The sequence below is a fragment of the Nicotiana tomentosiformis genome, chromosome 2 (assembly GCF_000390325.3).
Source record: "Nicotiana tomentosiformis chromosome 2, ASM39032v3, whole genome shotgun sequence".
NCBI lineage: Eukaryota > Viridiplantae > Streptophyta > Magnoliopsida > Solanales > Solanaceae > Nicotiana > Nicotiana tomentosiformis.
The window spans coordinates 28,797,729-28,817,501 of record NC_090813.1 but is presented as its reverse complement, the minus strand read 5'-3'; the positions used below and the strand labels follow the sequence as shown (position 1 = coordinate 28,817,501).

Below are 19,773 nucleotides of genomic sequence, written 5' to 3'. Positions count from 1 at the left end.
TAATAAAAAATCCGAAATTCGCCCTAAAAAGTCGACTCGAAACTCACCCGAGGACCCCGGGACCTCAATCAAACATACCAACCAATCCTAAAATACCATACGAACTTAGTTGAGCCTTCAAATCACATCAACTAACGTTAAAACTACGCATCGCATCATGAATCGAGCTTATATATTTTTAAATCTTTCAACTTCTAAAACCCGTGCCGAAACCTATCAAACAACCCAGAATGACGTCAAATTTTGCAGGAAAGTCCCAAATAACATAACAGAGCTGTTCCAACTCTCGGAATCGCATTCCGACCCCGATATCAAAAAGTTCACTTCCGATGCAAATATCTAAAAATTCGACTTTCGCCATTTTAAGCCTAAATTAGCTACAGACCTCGGATTTACAGTCGAGACATGCTCCTAAGTCCAAAATCACCCAATGGAGCTAATGGAACCGATAAAATTCTATTCCGAAGTCATCTTCATATCGTTTTGACTACAGCCAAAATCCTAAGACTTAAGCTTCCGTTTTAGGGACTAAGTATCCCAAATCACTCCGAATCACTCGATAATTGAATTCAACCATGCACGCAAGTCGAGGCACATAATACGAAGTTGCTCGGGGCCTTAAGAACTAAAGAAATTGACTTAAGAACCTTTCTTTTGGACAGTTTTTGCTTTCTGAATACTCACTCCACTAATCTCAAATTTCAGACAGCTTTTGGATGTTCAGTTCTTGAGTTGTGTCTTTTTTTTAGAGTGTCCAGGATGATCTCTCAATGTAAGATAGATTCCCGTAGTGAGAAAATAGCAGCCCCTTAAATAGACAAATAAAGTCCCTTTTTTGGGACAGATTTTGGTTCACCAAAAATCTGTCCAAAAGACTGACTTTGTGTGCTAAACACTGTTCAAGGTCTGTCCCAAAGGTGAAAGGACAGCCTGAAAATCTGCTGTCTCAGAAGCAAGGAGAAAAAATATCATTTCAGTCACCCTACTAGTAAAAGTAAGCTACTATTACCCTTTTTGTGATAAAATAAACTAAACTTCAGATTTTAACTATCAACAATAAACTACTTACTTAATACAAATCAAACTTGAACAACTATGAACTGACAGAGCATAAACGAGACTAAAAACGTAATTGAACTAAGTATTCAAACCAACTTGATAGGAATGAATTCGATTTGTGCAAACTAATTACTAAACAAACAACTAAATTCACAAACTAATGCTCAAAACAGAACGAGCATCGTTAACAATCGGACAACGACTAACAACAACTAAATAATTGACTAACTAAGTGAACGATTTAACTAATACACTAAAGAACATGTTTAAATCAATAACAAATCTAACAAACCACTAAACTAAATAGAGATAACTAATTAAATAAACCTAACTTGAAATTCTAACTAACAAGAAACAACCAAAACAGAAAAATCAAAAATCAGAAACTAATCTACTAATATAAAAAATTAGAAATTAATTAAAGAGATGACGATTATACCCAATAAGTATGCTTGAAGCTGTTCGAGCCACGAGAAGACGCCGGAGATGCTAAAAGGCGACTGCCCGACTCCGAAACGCACTTTTCTTTTGGGTAGATGCTAGAACGAAATAAGTTTCAGCATCTCGCCAAAAGAAACGCGTGTCTTTGAGTCGAAAAATAGCTAAGATGGGGGTTCAGGGCATTTTGGCGGTGGTGAGGCAGTGGAGCCGCGGCGGCAGTGAGGAGCGGGGCGGCGACGACGGGGATTTTGGGGGTGAAATGGGTAGAAAAAGATAGGTCTCGTGGAGCTTTATCCATTCATGTATATGTTGTAGGGTGGTGTTAGCCGGAGCTTCAAGAATTCGGACCAAAAAGTGGCGGCTAAAGTTTCCTAGATCTAAAATTCAAGGAGTTTGAGGGGTTTTGAAGGAATTAGTTTGGAGATATGGGAAGAGGAGGTTGTGGAGATTACATGGTGTTAATTTGGAGGTGGTCCGCCGCCGGTAGGTGATTTCCGACGGCGGCGGCGGCGGAGAGAAGAGAGAGAGAAGAGAGAAAGAGTTATGGGGAAATGAGGGAATTTTTCAGATTTTTGAATCTTTAAATACATTTTGAGAGATCAAATATGAACCATTAGATCAAGGGTGATCAATGGGTGAGATTTGATCTTGGGTCACTTAATGAAACGACGTAGTTTTGAAGCAAAACTACATCGTTTCAGACCCTTTCAAGGGCAACCTCTTATCTTGCACTTTTGGCCACTTTCTCTTTCAAAATTAGCCCAGTTTCTTTCTTAATCCTACTTATTAAACTAAATTTACACAAACAAATAAATTAATTAAGTAACTTATTCAAATGATCAATTAACTAGATTAATTAACCAATTGAATAGTTAGTTAATTTCTAAAATGCACAAATAAAGAAAAAACTATTTTTTGGTATTTTTATGATAGGAAATATGCAATCAAAGACACAAAATTGAGAAAAATAATTAAAGCAACAAAACATTAATGACATTAGGAGGTGTTAAAATAGTGCAAAAATTAGGTATTCACAAGATAAGATTAGGAATGAAGAAATTCGGGATAAGTTAGGAGTGATCTCCGTGGTGGACAAAATGCAGAAAGCGAGGCTGAGATGGTTCGGGCACACATGAAGAGAAGATGCACGGATGCTCTAGTGAGGAGGTGCGAGATGTTGCTCATGGTGGTTTTAAGGAGAGGTAGAGGTAGACCATATACGTATTGGGGAGAAGTGATTAGATAGTATATGACATATCTTCAGCTTAGTGGGAATATATCCTTGATAGATGGGTGTTGAGGTCAAAAATTGGAATTGATGACTAGTAGATAGTCGAGCGTATTTTCTTTCCTTATCAGTAGCACTAGTCTTATTATTGTATTTACTTATTCGTAGATTTCTATTATTACCTGATATTTCTTCTGCTTTGATTTTCTTATTATCTTGCTGTTACCGCTTCTTTTTACATGTCTTCTTTATTGTTGTACTTCTTTTTAAACTGTTGTGATTTTGCTTTACTTGAGCCGAGGGTTTATCGAAAACAACCTTTCTACCTGCTTAAGTTAAGTGTAAGGTCTATGTACACATTATCCTTCCCATACCTTACTTGCGGGATTACATTGGATATGTTATTGTTATATTTTTTCAAATAATTTCTTATCTCCAACCAAATACTTAAAAATTATTGTTCCATTTAAATATATTTTTTTCTTTCAAAAAGTAAGTCATTTTTCGATAAAAATATTACTGAATAATTTCTCATTAATCCTGAAAACTTCTAAGTGGGCATTTGGACATAAGAATTGTAAAATTTCGGAAAAAAGTAAAAAAAAAATTCAAGTGAAAATGATATTTGAAAATTAGAGTTGTGTTTGGACATGAATATAATTTTGGATTGTTTTTGAAGTTTTGTGAGTGATCTGAGTGAAAATTTTGAAAAAAAACTTTTTAAAGTTTTTTAAATTTTTTAAAAATTCTAAAATTTATTTTCAAGTAAAAATTTAAAAATTTATGAACAAACACTGATTTCGAATTTTTTTTTTTTTCTTATGTCCAAAGGAGCTCTAAAAAGAGAGTAAAATTTCACCCTCCCATTATTCCTCATCATGATATCGGCATTTCGAAACACTTGTACTGTTTTCTCTCACTACGTGTTAAACCCTAAACCCTACCTCCCTCTCCTTCTCATTTCCACCCAAAATTTCTCCGTTCCCAATTGCACCTTAACATCTTCTAGTCCTTCACTCTGTAATAAAGCTCGCTGTTGCTCGACATTTCTTACTAATTCAATGGCGGCTGGTGATTTGTCCAATCCTTCGTCAGAGAAATTGGAGAAACAGTTCGAGGACTTTAGGCATCATTTAGAGGAGTCGGGGAATCTACGGGAGAGAATACGAGCAGTGGCGACGGAGATTGAGTCGGTTACTCGGATCATATATGCTAGCCTCCTTCTCGTTCATCAGTCTCGCCCTGTTGCTGGTATTAAAAAAATTAGTACTCACTTTCTCCGTTCTAGTTTGTATAAAAATCTTTTCATTTTATTCGTTTTGAAATGGTTGATGCGATTTGTTTCCAAGTAACTTTCACGAATTTCATTAATTATACTATTGCGCCTTTATTTATTTGAAAATAATTTACCTTTAAACTTTCTGTTTTGCCTGGCTTTAGAAATCTCATGTTGGGGATAATGGGAGGGTTTCTTTTACTCTGTGTTTAGAAGTTTGGAAGTGATATCTTCCTTTATATAAGTGAAACACCGCCCACATAAATTGAAGCGGAGGGAGTACTAGTTTTACACTTTGATGCAACATCTTCCATTATAATAAAATAAGTCAAATAAACATCTTAGGCCTCGTCTCCTGTCAAATAATGTCATGTGAAATTGAATACGGAGAGTAGGGAGTATCATTTTTCGCCTTTCCTGCTCTTATATAGAGAACATGTTCTTGAGGGGTGGTGTGAGTTGAATTATATGTGTGCTGCATTTGTTTTTGCTATAAAATTCAGGCTTTATCTAGTTTTCTTGCCGTTGTTAATAGTAATATAGATATTTCTTTTTGTTAAGTTATTATTAGCCTAAATATTGTTCCATTCACTATGTTGCAATAGAGGTTCTAGAGAAGGCTAAGGCTCAGATCGGAGAGCTGAAGGAACTTTACAGCCGGCTTTCAGAAATCGTACGTGAATGCCCTGGTCAGTATTTCCGGTGAGTGATACTTGGTGATATTTCCTTCTTTTCTTTGTTTTTCAGTTTAAGATGGTTTTATGGTTGTCTTTTGGCCACCGTGATTGTCCATTTTTGGTGTATTAGGTATCACGGTGATTGGAAGAGTGAAACACAAACTGCGGTCTCGTTGCTTGCTTTTATGCATTGGTTAGAGACTGGGACTCTTGTTCTGCACAATGAAGTTGAGGAGAAACTTGGCTGTAAGTTTTCTTCTCTGTTTACAATATTTTCCTTTTAGGCAAAATGTATTAGTAATTTTATCATGACATAATTATTGAATACTCTGCACACTGCATCGGCTGCAGCATTTTTTCTTGTGTTGTGTTTTTCTATCTGTTCTCCTCCTATTTCGAGTGCCAATATTTCTTATGAATCGGCAATTCTTTTTTTAGCCATGGCTCGCCCATGAAGCTACAAATTTCTATTTATCTCTCCTATCTTATAATTTACTTTCTTCCTCAATCAAATGTGAATTTTAGCGGTATAGTTGTGAGCAATTAAAGTTTAAATAGTGAATGCTGATGAGGAAATTTCAACTTCAACCTCAAAGATGAAAAGCAGGTTGTCAAATCCGTTCTTGGTTGGCCTTTATAAGCTAATAGCTTTTTACCATTTGCAGCAACTGGATTTTTATGAGTTAATTTCTTGATCTTTCTCATGTACATAGCTGTCTTGACCTCATATCTTTTTCCAAGTTGAGGTAGCAAAAAGGGAAGATCATGGCTCACTCATCCTTGCATGGTAGTGCTTGGAGTTGCCTTTCTTTGCACCTTTCTATAGTTCTTGGATGATTATCACCTTCCTTTTTGTGTTGAAATCTCTGAAAAGCAAGAATAATCGCTTTACATTGCTGTTTCTGCTGAAAATTTCTTCCATGCATTTTTAGGTGAAAAGGCTCTTAGATATTCAAAGTGAACATCATGTATATTTCTATTAGTTTTTACCTAAGTGTTTTAGCTGCAGAAAATCTTTGAAGTTATTAACTTTTAATACTTGTATACTTTGTAGTGACACCAGCAGAATTTGGACTTGATATTGAAGACTATCTTATTGGTGAGTAACCCTGAGTTTCTAAAATATCTTGGTACAAAACTTGCTCTTATTCTTGTTTTGATTGGTAAACTTGGTGTTATTCTATTGTAAATGTTTCAAGGATGATAAGAAGAGTAGAAGACATTTGGCTCTGTTGGTTTGAGGCTCTAGTCCTCCACATCTTTAAGGAATTCATTTTGCATATGCAGTCAGTGTTGTTTCTAGAGCAGGACCTTATATGTGAAACCATAAACCCTGCTTTTTAATGATTTATGCTTGTAAGGTTCAAAGGCATCTTAATGCCTTCCATGCTTGCAAAAGACCACCTAATCTTCCCTTAACTTCCTATCCTTCATTTAGGAGGTCTACCTAATTCCCTTGAAAGAGACTTTAAGGTCTTGAAACTTTGTTGTGTTGCTTGATTCAATATTTTTGGAGGTACTCACAGTTTTTTTGTTTATCTGACAGGTATATGTTTTATGTCAAATGAGTTGGTAAGGACAATAAGCTAGAACTCGGAATATTTTTGTTTTTCTGCTTTACATGACTAACATAAACTCGGTAGCTATCTCTGTTGTGGTTTTGACACAAAGCTGATGTGCAAATTAACATATAATATATTTAAGGTTATTTCTGTGTTCCTTCTCATTTTGCAAAGGCTACTGATGCTATCTGTTATGGCATCTTCGTCTTTGGATTGACCAATCATGTGGTAATGATGTTGCAGCCTAGATATGTGGTGAACCAAGTGACAGCTGGGGATTATGATTGCCCGTGTAAGGTTTTGAAGTTCTTGACAGATCTCCATGCAGCATTTCGCATGCTTAATCTCAGAAATGATTTCTTGCGCAAAAAGTTTGACGGTGAGTGTGCAATTCCATATAAATTAGATTATCTTTTCTTTTTCTTGATTTATAATAACGTCCTATATAAATTGCATATTTAGATCATTAATATCAAAGTATCTTTAGCTGAAACTTTCTCTTGTAATGGTGAAAAGAAAGCACAAAAGGAAAGGATCTTGAAATTTAAGAAACATGAGATCCGTGGAATTGTTTGAGCTCTAGGAAATGTGAAAGCACAAAGGAAAGGATCTTGAAGTTTAAGAAACATGAGATCCGTGGAATTGTTTGAGCTCTAGGAAATGTGAGATAAAAGGCGGTTGTTTGAGCGTGCGGAGAAATTGAAAAAAAAAGGTTATGTAGGGTAAATTACTTTTGGTTTAGATCAAAGCTTTGAAGGGAAACCTTGGAGCAACAGTAAAATTGTCTTCGTGTGACCTATTGGTCACTGTTTCGAGCGGTGAAATCGGCTAATAGGTTGCCTACATCACACTCCTTGCGTTGCGGAGAAATTGAGAAAAAAGGTTATGTAGGGTAAATTTCTTTTGGTTTAGATCAAAGCTTTGAAGGTGAACCTTGGAGCAACAGTAAAGTTGTCTTCGTGTGACCTATTGGTCACTGGTTCGAGTGGTGAAATCGGCTAATAGGCTGCCTACATCACACTCCTTGTGTTGCGGTCCTTCCCCAGGCCCTGCATGAACGCGAATTATTTTGTGAACCAGGCTGCCCTTTTTTTAGATCAAAGCTTTAGGACAAAGAAGAGAGAAGTGGATGAACAAAATAAAAATACTGTTGGTTAAAGAAGAAAAAGAATATCAAAAAATTGTCTGAAGTATATGTTTTTTCACTATCCAAAGAAAGGTAACAAACAGGCATATATTTTCAAAATACCAGTCAGTCCAACTTCTCCAGCTTGAGCAATAAACTAATTTTGATATAGTGGACTTCGGTTGTTTCTCTTTTAAAGAGGGTATTACTAGTAATTAGGCATTGAAGTTAGTTCTCTTCATTGATGCCATTGGCATCCAAGCGTAGTTTCCATAAGACAAGTCTTTTCAGAAATCTATGAGAGTTACGAGGTAGCAGATCTAGTGGTGAACAAATAAGTTTAATTTCCAAAGGCTACGCCATGAGAGTTCCAATGTAGCAGGCTATGCTCTGATACGATTCCACCATTTCTTTCATTGAACACTTTCATCTGAGCTATACTATAGTCTATAGACTACTGTTGCAGGGAAACCTATCAACCTACTAAGCAATGGGGGAAAATAGTTGAGCATTAAGGCATTAGTTTTCACCCTTCTTTGCTGGTCAATATCTCCTACTAATTGAATGTATATAGACCATTAGACATCAACCTACTAAGCAGCGGGGGAAAATAGTCAAGCATTAAGGCATTCGTTTCGCCCCATCAAGGTAAGAGAGATGTTGAAGCTGATTATGTTGAGCAAAGGGAGGCTCATGGGAGTGGGAGGTGGATCTGCATTGTCTTTTTCTTTCTTTTTTTGGCTGTAAGGACCCCATTGAATTCTATCTATTTTCCTAACAGTTTTTACTACCTTTCCTTGACTTTTATGTAAGGCAAGAAAGTCACCTAAGTAGAACTTTACACTAACCGAATCTAGAGGAAGAAATGCATCTGCTGTCTATGCAACTTTTCATAACTTATTCATATGTTTTTTATTTTAATCAAAATCTTTTATCCAACGGGCTGCTGATTAGTGCTACTGCATATCTTGATTTTGATGTTTCTGCAAATTGACTTACTGATTCATCAATTTCTGTTGTTGCAGGAATGAAATATGACCTTAGGAAAGTTGAAGAAGTTTTCTATGATGTAAAAATCAGAGGCTTGGCTGCCAATGGAGAGTCAGCTTGAGAGAAGCAGGCCCAAGGACAATCTTGAATATTTGTGCACTGACGACCAAAATAGGATTGTCTTTGTATTTAGTTATGTTTAAAGACGGGGAGTGGCTCTGGTTCAATTTTGGTTTCTCATGTAATACGGTAGTGTACCCAATGCTGCTCTGGTACATGCTAAGTTTTAGTTGCCCTTGTAATACTCTTTCTATGTTTGCCTAAACTTTGCACTCGTACATGGGAAGTAAGGAAGAGTAACAAGTGTAGGCAGTATCTGCTAATGAAACACGAAAGAGTTGAAATCTATGCTGCTCGTTTTGTGCTGCGTCCTGCATTAAGTGTTGAACTTGCCAATGTGATCATTGTAAATTTTTTTCAAAAATTTTGTTCTCGTGTCAAAAGTAAAATATAGATTTTCTAGAACTACCATTTATATTTTGACCTCGCTAAGAAAATATTTGGTAAAATAACTTTTAAAGTTTGCTGTCATAATTCTGACATCATGCTTTAGAATTCTGGAAGCGTATCAGTGCTTTAAAATTTTGGTAGTGTGCTTAAAAATTCTGGCTAATGTGTTTGAAAATTCTGGATCGTGCTTCAAAATTTTAACAATATACTTTAATTTTTTTACAGCAGGGCCTTTTTTTAAAAATCTTTTTTAATGGGGCGAAAATTTTTTGCACTAAATAATCCTATTTGTGCAAATCTTCCGATAAGGAGACGCTGAAATTGCACGTGCAATGTAAGGCACGAGTGCAATATAATGTTGGGTTGTGTCTACCCCTCCTCCCCGTGGGCTTTTGGTGGTAGGGACCAAATTTCATGTGCTCTACATTCCTATTTAATCAAGTGGTCCAACCCAATCCCCCCCCCCCCCCCCCTTTCTTAATCCACTCTCTCTCTCTCTCTCTCTCTCTCTCTCTCTCTCTCTCTCTCTCTCTCTCACACACACACACACACACACACACTAATTTCCTCTTTTTTTCTTTTGTTTAAATGTTGTAAATTATTTTGGAGTGGTAGTGTTGCGACCTCGACTCTTATGGGGTAACTGCATAAATAGCTATTTTTAGGACCTCTGTTTAAAAAATAATTGAAATTTACAAAATGTTTAAAATGTAGCCGCCTCAAACCTTAGGCTCTGCCTAAGTCTAACTTTAGATCTCAGAAGTTGAACTGAGTTTGAATGCAATTAAAATTTAAACATGAAGTCTGAAGTTACCCTTTGGCAAATGGCAACCCTAATTTTAGTTCCGAAATTCTGAAGTTCAAACTGATAGAGATCGATCTAACAATGCAGCCATCCTGATGCAAACACTACTTCCTTGTACTTGTATATATATGTTGCATCCTAAATAAAACTAATCTGTGACTAATATAATCCAAGCACATCCTATACACGTTTAAGTAAGGAACACATGAAATATAATCCTATTCTTCTCAGTTTGGCAGGTTCGAAGTTTGTCAAAAATGACTAAACTAAACTTAACTTTTAAAAACCGATTATGTTTTAAACGATGCCGTCACAAACGGCTACCTGGTGCCATTATTACTACTCTTAATGCACCTATATACTACTCTACTGTTCCAAACTTTCTTTTTTGGAGTTAACTTTGAATTTGTTCGAGTGTGACGGGATGTCAATTAATTTTCAAAGTAAGGTGGAGTTTCTATCAATCAGATAATCAGATCTCGCGCGACAATAGTTGTTAGTCCAATAATATGAGATGATTATGTCCCACTTGCATGTGGTTATTCTACCACATCATTAGAATGTTTAAGGCAACCGAAACCGGCAACTAGGTTCTTCTTGTGTGCGCGTCTCCAAGTTCGTAAAGCTATGCAAACCGAGCCCTGCACTATCATTTTGTCATATGTCCATACTCATCCCGCCGAACCTAAACTCTGATATCAGTTGTTGGGCTAAAACGGTCCCAAGATACTCGATCTTAACATGGTATGATATTATCTGCTTTAGGCCAAACCGCACAGTTTTTTTCCCCAAAAGAACTCACACCATTAAGAAATTACTACACCTTATATGCAGGGGCGAAGCTATGTTGGCCCAAGGGTGGTCAACTGATCACTGTTCGCCGAAAAATTATACTATGTATAAGGTAGAATATAATTTGTTATTGATTAAAAATAGACTTTGAACACCCTTGCATAACCCACTGCAAAGGGTGTTGATGTAATCTGTGATTTCATTCATTGATAAGAATTGAGATGTGAATTGAGAAGGAGTGAAGAGGAGGGAGAAAGAGGAACTCAAATTATATTTCTCAATCTCAGATCTTATTTACAAAATATCTGTGTATTAACAGAGTACATAACCGACTCTTTTAATATAGGTGAGAAATGACCAAACTACCCTAACTCACTCACTAGTCTCCAATACCCCCTCAAGTCGGAGGGTGAAAAATATCCAACACTTCGAGCTTGGACATGAGGGAGTGATGTTGTGCAGTGGCAAGCCTTTTAGTGAATAAATCTGCAAGCTGTAGGGATGAAGAGATGTAATGAGGTTCAATGAGACCAGACTTTATCTTCTCTCTCACAAAATGACAATCAATCTTGAAATGTTTCGTTCGTTCATAGAATATGGGATTGTTGGCTATCTGAATTGCAACCTTATTATCACAAAATAAGTGCATAGGCGTAAGACCAGAAATACCCAACTTTGTCAACAATCCAGCGAGCCAAGTGGTTTCAGCAACTGTGGCAATCATACTTCTATATTATGCTTCAGTAGAGCTGCGACTAACTGTATGTTGTTTCTTGGATTTCCAAGAAATCAGGGAGCTCCCAAGTTTCACGATATAACCAGTGATAGATCTGCGAGTGTTTGGACACACGGCCCAGTCAGAATCACAATAAACACTAAGAGTGTCAATGGGAGCTGCTGGTAACAAAATTCCCAGCCATGAGGCCCCTTTGAGATATCTCACTATCCTCAATGCTGCTTCAAGATGTGATTGTTTGGGACTTTGCATAAACTGACTTAAACTTTGGACTGCAAAGCTTATGTCCGGTCTAGTAATGGTTAAGTACAACAACTTACCAATCAATTTTTGATAAGAAGTAAAGTCCTCTAACACTGGATCACCAACCCTGGCAACAAGAGTGTCAAATTCCACTGAGGTGAGTTTATGATTTAGTTCCAAAGGTGTATGAACTGGTTTGGAACCACTCAACCCCACCTCTGCAATCAATTCTAAGGTATATTTTCTTTGGTTGAGTATGATCCCTTTCTTAGACCTCAATATCTCAATCCCAAGAAAGTATCTCAATTCACCCAAATCCTTGACTTTAAACTTACTATGCAACGACAGTTTTGCTGCTTCTACCAACTTGAGACCGCTTCCTGTTATCAATATATAATCTACAGAAACAAGTATAACAACCATCTTTCCCCTTGTCTTCTTGATAAAGAGTGAGTGATCAAAAGCACTCTGTGTAAAACCATCATGAAGTAATACCTCAGTCAACTTTATATTCCACTGCCGGGATGCTTGTTTGAGCCCATATAATGATTTTAGCAACATGCATACCTTTTTCTCCCCCTGTGTGTTGGAAACCTTGAGGTAATGTCATATAAACCTCTTCATAGAGGTCTCCTTGCAAGAATGCGTTATTGACATCCATTTGAAAAAGCGCCCAACCTTTAGATGTTGCAATGCTGATCAATGTTCTCATAGTGACCATCTTAGCCACAGGTGAGAACGTGTCATGGTAGTCCAAACCCTCATTCTGGTTGTATACCTTAGCTACTAATCTTGCCTTAAATCTCTCCACATCACCATTTAACTTGTATTTGATCTTATAGACCCACTTGGATCCTATTGCATGTTTACCAGTTGGTAATTCAACTAGTTCCCAAGTGTTATTGTCCACCAATGCATCTATTTCTTGTTGCATAGCCTGCACCCATCTACTGTCTTGACGTGCTTCCTTAAAAGAAGAAGGCTCAACATAAACAGAGAATGCCTTCAAATATGTCTGGTAACCAGTTGTGAGATTAGCATATGACACGCTTTGTATGATTGGATACATACAACTGCTTCCAACCTTCTTTTTAGTGACATAGTCCTTTAGCCAAATAGGAGGTTTAGAGGATCTTGTTGGTTTCCTTGTCTGTTGAGTGTCTGTAAAAGTTTGTCTTGCAATCTCATTGGTCTGTTGAGTGTCTGCAGAGGTTTGTAAATCTTCTGAAGCTTCTGAACTTCCAGTTGCATCTATCTCATCATAATCCTCTGAACTTTCAGCTGCTTCTGTGCCTAAGTTTTCTAGATTATCTATTTGATTATCATGTTCAGCTACATGCTCAATGTCTGCTTGTAACTTTTCTGGAGAAGAGTCTTCTGATGTAGGTGATGAAATGGACGACAAGAGTTCATGACTCAAGTCAATTGGAATCTCATGAGGGAAGATGTCCTCCAGATTTGATTGTAATCCTTTGAAAGGGAACAATTGCTCTCTGAATGTCACATCTTTACTAACAAGAAACTTTCCAGCCTCCAAGTCATATAATCTATACCCTTTTTGTATCTCTTAATATCCAATCAGAACAGCCTTCCTTACTCTTTTGTCAAACTTATCCACTTTTGGCAAGTTGCTGGCGAAGCATAAACATCCAAATACCCTAAGGTGTTCAATTTTTGGTGGCTTCTTGTACAACATTTCAAATGGAGATTTCCCTCCTAGAATAGAGGCAGGCCATTTGTTGATCAAATATACTGTTGTTTTTACACGGTCTCCCCAAAATCTATTTGGAATTGAGCTTTGGAACTTTAGTGCCCTAGCAACTTCAAGAATATGTCTATGCTTCCTCTCTACCACCCCATTCAGCTGGGGGGGGGGGAGGGTGTATGGACAACTGTTTTGATGCACAACCCCTATATAAGCCATAAGTTCCTTGCAACTAGAGTTAAAAAACTCTGTCCCATTATCAGATCTTAGCACTTTAACACATACACCAAATTGATTCTTTACCATATAAAAGAAATCTTTTAGTACAACTATCACTTCACATTTAGACTGTAACAAACATATCCAAGTATACCTGCTAAAGTCATCTACAATAGTTACAAAATAATGCTTTATATCATATGTAGGAATCTTATGAGGTCCCCAGACATCGACATGTATAAGCTGAAAAACATGTTTAGTTTTACTGCCACTAATGGGAAACTTAACTCTGCTTTGTTTGGCTAATGGATATATTTGACAAAGATGTTGAATTTTATTGTCTACCCTGATCTTTAAGGAAGGAACATGTTGCATTGCAGTTATTGAAGGGTTCCCCAATCTCATATGCCATAAGGTTGAGTCTTCAATCTCCTTTGTGACAAAAGCTGCTGAGGATCTTATTTCATTTTGCAACAGATACAGTCCATAATTTTTCTTACCAATCCCCATCACCTTGCCATTGTAAAGACCCTGAAATATGCAGAAGTTAGGGAAAAATGTAGCATAACAGCATAGTTCCCTAGTCAACTTTGATACTGAGAGCAAATTAAACTTAAAATCTGGAACATGTAACACATTCTTAAGAGTCTGGTTCTCTAGAATAGTTACATTTCCTGTGTGTGTCACTGGACACTTATTTCCAGTTGGTACTTGCACTCCTCCATTCTGTTGTCTCTCAATGGTCTTTATGTCATTTAAAAGTGTAACGACCCAACCGGTCGTTTCGAGAGTTATAGCCCTATTTTCCCAATTTCTACTTCTTTTTGTGTTATTCAGATATATTATGTTATATTGGGTTAGTTGGTTTGGGACCGGAGTGGTTTTAGAGTGAATTGAGACACTTAGTCTCTTAAGTATAAACATAAGTTAGAAAAGTCAATCGGATATTGACCTATGTGTAAACGATCTCGGATTTGAATTTTGATGGTTTCATTAGCTCCGTTAGGTGATTTTGGACTTAGAAGTGCATCCAGAATTTGATTTGGAGGTCTGTGGTAGAATTAGGCTTAAATTGGTGAAGTTGGAAATTTGGCGATTTTGGTCGGCAGTGAAAAATTTGATATCGGGGTCGGAACGGAATTTCGGAAGTTGGAATAGGTTCATAGTGTCATTTGTGCCGTGTGTGAAAAATTTGAGGTCATTCGGACGTGGTTTAGTTATTTCGGCATCGGTTGCCGAATTTGAAAATTTAGAAATTCTTAGGCTTGAATCCGAGGGTAAATTGGTGTTTGGATGTTGTTTTGAGTGATTTGAAGGTTCGACTAAGTTTGTATGTTGATATATGACTTGTTGGTATTTTTGGTTGAGGTGTGATTCTGGGTGGTTAACAGATTTATCGAGGTTGGAAAATGCAGTTGAAGCTGTTGCTTCTGCTATTTCCGCACCTGCGGAAGGAAGAGTCAATTTCGGATTTTGGTATAATTTTGTAGCTTTTCTTGTGAAATTCATTCCATTAGCGTATATTGATGGTATTGTACTGATTGTGAATAGATTTGGAGCATTTGGAGGCCGAGTCTAGAGGCAAGAGCATTGCGGGGTAGAGATTTGACCGGTTTGAGGTAAGTAACGATTGTAAATCTAGTCCTGAGGGTATGAAACCCCAAATTTCGTATCATTCTACTATTTTTAGTAACGCACATGTTAGGTGACGGGCATGTGGGCGTGCAATATTTGGGATTGTGACTTGGTCCATCCCGTAGCAACTGTAAAGTTGCATACTTTGTTGAAACTATATGATACTTATATGTTTTAGAAAGAGTTTCTGTAAATTGGGCTGAATACCACGTTTAGGCCTTGTGCCAGTGTTGTTTGGACCCTTAGGGGCCTTTTCTTTCTATCCTCTCACTGTTTTCAATTGAAAATCTTTACTCAGTCATGTTTATACTTGTTTACCGCATAACTCAGTTTTATGACTCTATTTTGATGCATATAAATATTTTGGGCCGAATGCCCTGTTTTACTGAAATGCCCGAGTGTCTTGATAGGTTTATGACTGAGTGAGGCCGAGGGCCATATTTGTGAGAATATTTATGCGATCGGGCAACACACCGCAATATGTTGCATATTTTTGGGATCGGGCTGCACGCCGTAGCATATTTGTTATAGGCTGAGGGCCTGAGTGATTATGCCATGATTTGGCTTGATAGAGCGCTTGGGCTGAAGGAGCCCCTCCGGAGTGTGTACACACCCCTAGTGAGCGCAGGTACCTACTGAGTGCGAGTGCCGAGTGCTGAGTGACTGGGAGGCATGAGTGATTGTGAGGTATGCCTGAGTGGCAAAGAGTGATTGTGAGGTATGCCCGAGTGGTACGAGTGAGTGTGAGGTTTGCCCGAGGGGCTGTATATGAGTGATGTTTTGCCCGAGGGGCTGATTATGATTTCATCATTTTTGCTCACCTTTGCATTTTTCCTCTGTTTGAAAACTATTGAAAAATATCTTTAAATGATTTTTACTGGAACTGGGTTCAAACGAGATGTTTTGATTAAAATCCTGATTTTAAAAGCATGTGGTATTTTACTGAGATTTCCTGATATGAATGTTATATGCTTTATTGCTCGTCGCTACTGTTCAGTCTTTATTTATTGTTGTTACTTACTAAGTTGGCATATTCACGTTATTCCCAGCACCTTGTGTGCAGACCCAGGTGTAGCTGGACACGGTAGCGGTTATTATTATTCTGGTTGCAGATTTTCCAGGGGATAGCAAGGTAGATGCCTGGCAATCGCAGCCCTGCTCTTCTCCCTCTTATCGTCCTTTAGTTGTATTTAGCTATTTTCCAGACTGAGTTAGTCTTGATGTTGTTAGACAGATTGTATTAGATGCTCATAACTAGTGACACCCTAATGTCGGGCTTTCTTTTCCGTACTTTTATTTTGATATGAACTCCTTTACGAAGGTTTTTATGTTAAATAAAATTGAAATTTTCTTTGAAATGAAAATATCGGTTTGTTTTGGAAATGAGTCGGCTTGCCTAGTTCCACGATAGGTGCCATCACGACAGGGGTTAGTTTGGGTCGTGACAGATTGGTATCAGAGCCTAGGTTACATAGGTCTCACGAGTCATGAGCGGGTTTAGTAGAGTCTTGCGGATCGGTACAGAGACATTTATACTTATCTTCGAGAGGCTGCAGAACCTTTAGGAAACTCCACATTCTTGAATTCTTGTCGTGCGAATCTGTTGATTCTAGTAACTAAACATCTGTTGTTTCATTCTCTCATAGATGGTGAGGACTCGTGCTACCGGTCAGGAGGACCAGCCACCAGTACCACCAGCCAGGGCCACGAGAGGTCGAGGCCGCGGTAGAGGCTGTGGTAGGGGCAGAGGTGCAGCCCGTACAACAGCTGGGGCAGTACCTGCAGATCCACCGGTTATCCTTGATCAGGACCAGGTTCCAGTTGTTGATGCACCAGCTCAGGCACCACCTGTGCCTATTGTGATTCCAGGCCTTCAGGAGGCCCTAGCTCGGATTCTGACAGCGTGTACCTGCCTTGCTCAAGCGGTCTCTATCTCGACGACCGCAACCACTTCTCAGGCCAGGGGAGGCACTCAGACTCCCGTCGCTCGCACACCCGATCAGGTTATTCAGGGACTTCAGACACCGGAGGCACCACCAGCCCAGCCAGTTGCAGTTTCTCAGGATTATGTGGTTCCTACTATGCCTGAGGATGATTAGCGTAGGTTGGAGAGGTTTGGGAGACTTCAGCCACCACCTTTCAGTGGCACAGAGAGAGAGGATGCTCAGGACTTTTTGGACAGGTGTCAGAGGATACTCCGTACTGCTGGTATTCTGGAGACTTGTGGGGTCTCATTCACTACCTTTCAGTTTTCTAGGGCTGCACTCAGGTGGTGGGAGACTTACGAGAGGCGTAGGCCTGTTGGCGCAGCACCCCTTACTTGGAAGCAGTTCTCCGTGGTCTTTTTGGAGAAGTTCGTGCCTCGATCCCGCAGAGAGGATCTGTGCAGATAGTTTGAGGGGCTTCGCCAGGGTAATATGTCTGTGACACAGTATGAGATGCGGTTCTCCGAGTTGGCCTGTCATGCGATCTGGTTGGTTCCCACAGACAGGGAGAAGATCATGAGGTTTATTGATGGTCTCACTTATCAGCTACAGTTGCTCATGACCAGAGATAGGGTTTCGGGTGCTACTTTTGATGAGGTTGTCGACATTGCTCGACAGATTGAGATGGCTCATGGTCAGGAGAGGGTTGAGAGGGAGTACAAGAGACCTCGTGGACAAGGTCGATTCAGCGGTGCTCCTTTTGGGGGTCAGTTCCAGCACGGTAGAGGTCGTCATTTCAAACAGGCTCAGTCAGCTCGGCCATTTCATCGGGGTGCATCATCTGGCCATGGTTCTCACAGTTCTCATCAGGTCCACTCATCACTTAGTGCCCTTCCAGCTCAGAGTTCGTCCTATGCTCCACCTGTTCAGAGCTCTTCCATGCCAGGTTCTTCTACCAGTCATCCCGGTGCTAGGGGTTCCCTTCAGTTGGTTCCCTTCAGTTTTCGCCACCAGCGCCAGGGAATTGTTTTGAGTGTGGGAGCTTGGGCATATGTGGAGGCATTGTCCTCATCGTCATGGAGGTCTATCTCAGCAGAGGAGTCAGCCTCCAACTTCAGTACTAGTTACCTCACCACCCGCCCAGTCAGCTCGGGGTGGAGGTCATTCAGCTAGGGGTCGCCCTAGAGGGGGAGGCAGATCAGGGGGTGGCCAGGCCCGTTTCTATGCCCTCCCTGCCAGACTAGATGCTATTGCTTCAGATGTTGTGATTACAGGTATTGTCTCAGTTTGTCACAGAGATGCCTCAGTATTATTTGACCCTGGTTCCACGTATTCATATGTTTCCTCGTATTTCGCCCATTTTATGGATTTGCCCCATGAGTCTTTAGTTTCATCTGTACGTGTATCTACTCCTGTGGGTGATACTATTATTGTGGACCGCGTATATCGGTCATGTGTGGTGACTATTGGGGGTCTAGAGACCCAAGTGGACCTTTTGCTGCTTTGTATGGTCGACTTTGATGTGATATTGGGTATGAATTGGTTATCTCCATGTCATGCTGTTCTAGATTGTCACGCTAAGACAGTGACGTTGGCTATGCCGAAAATTCCGAGGGTTGAGTGGAGCGGTTCTGTAGATTATGTACCAAGTAGGGTGATTTCATATTTGAAGGCTCAACTCATGATTGAGAAGGGTTGCCTATCTTATTTGGATTTTGTGAGGGATGTTAGTGCAGAGACTCCTGTCATTGATTCTGTTCCGATGGTACGTGACTTTTCGGATGTGTTTCCTGCAGACCTGCCGGGCATGCCGCCTGACAGGGATATTAACTTTGGTATTGATTTGGTGCCAGGCACTCAGCCCATTTCTATTCCACCGTATCGTATGGCACCGACGGAGTTGAAGAAATTGAAAGAACAACTTTAGGAACTCTTTGATAAGGGGTTTATTCGGCCTAGTGTGTCACCTTGGGGTGCACTGGTTCTATTTGTGAAGAAGAAGGATGGTTCCATGAGAATGTGTATTGATTACAGGCAGTTGAACAAGGTCATAGTCAAGAACAAGTATCATTTTCCTCGTGTTAATGATTTATTCGACCAGCTTCAGGGAGCGAGGGTGTTCTCCAAGACTGATTTGAGGTTCGGTTATCACCAGCTGAAGATTCGGGATTCAGATATTGTTAAGACAACTTTCAGGACCCGATATGGCTATTATGAGTTCTTGGTGATGTCTTTTGGGCTGACCAATGCCCCAGCATCGTTCATGCATTTGATGAACAGTGTATTCCAGCCCTATTTGGACTCATTCGTTGTTGTATTCATCGATGGCATCCTGGTGTACTCTCATAGCCAGGAGAAGCACGCTCAGCATTTAAAGATTGTATTACAGAGATTGAGGGAGGAGAAGCTTTATGCAAAGTTCTCCAAATGTGAGTTTTGGCTCAGTTCAGTAGCATTCTTGGGGCACGTGGTGTCCAGTGAGGGTATTCGGGTGGATCCGAAGAAGATAGAGGCGGTGCAGAGTTGGCCCAGACCGCCCTCAGCCACGGAGATTAGGAGCTTTCTTGGTTTGGCGGGTTACTACCATCACTTTGTGGAGGAATTTTCATCTATTGCATCGCCCTTGACCAAATTGACCCAAAAAGGTGCTCCATTCAGGTGGTCAGATGAATGTGAGGAGAGCTTTCAGAAGCTCAAGACTGCTTTGACCACAGCTCCAGTGTTAGTTCTGCCATCATCTTCAGGTTCTTACACCGTGTATTATGATGCCTCGAGGATAGGCATTGGTTGTGTTTTGATGCAGGAGGGTAGGTTGATCGCTTATGCCTCGCGCCAGTTGAAGAC

The 19,773-nt window shown here is 39.5% G+C and overlaps 1 protein-coding gene across 1 annotated transcript; it reads left to right on the top strand.

Moving 5' to 3' along the window:
- Positions 1–3,586: 3,586 nt before the first annotated feature.
- LOC104116503 (uncharacterized) lies at positions 3,587–8,786 on the top strand. The gene is made up of 7 exons (XM_009627369.4): positions 3,587–3,979; positions 4,610–4,706; positions 4,812–4,927; positions 5,736–5,780; positions 6,228–6,253; positions 6,487–6,622; positions 8,395–8,786. Exons 1-7 carry the CDS (start codon positions 3,607–3,609, stop codon positions 8,478–8,480), a joined length of 879 nt encoding a protein of 292 aa, XP_009625664.1. The 5' UTR covers positions 3,587–3,606; the 3' UTR covers positions 8,481–8,786.
- Positions 8,787–19,773: the final 10,987 nt, after the last annotated feature.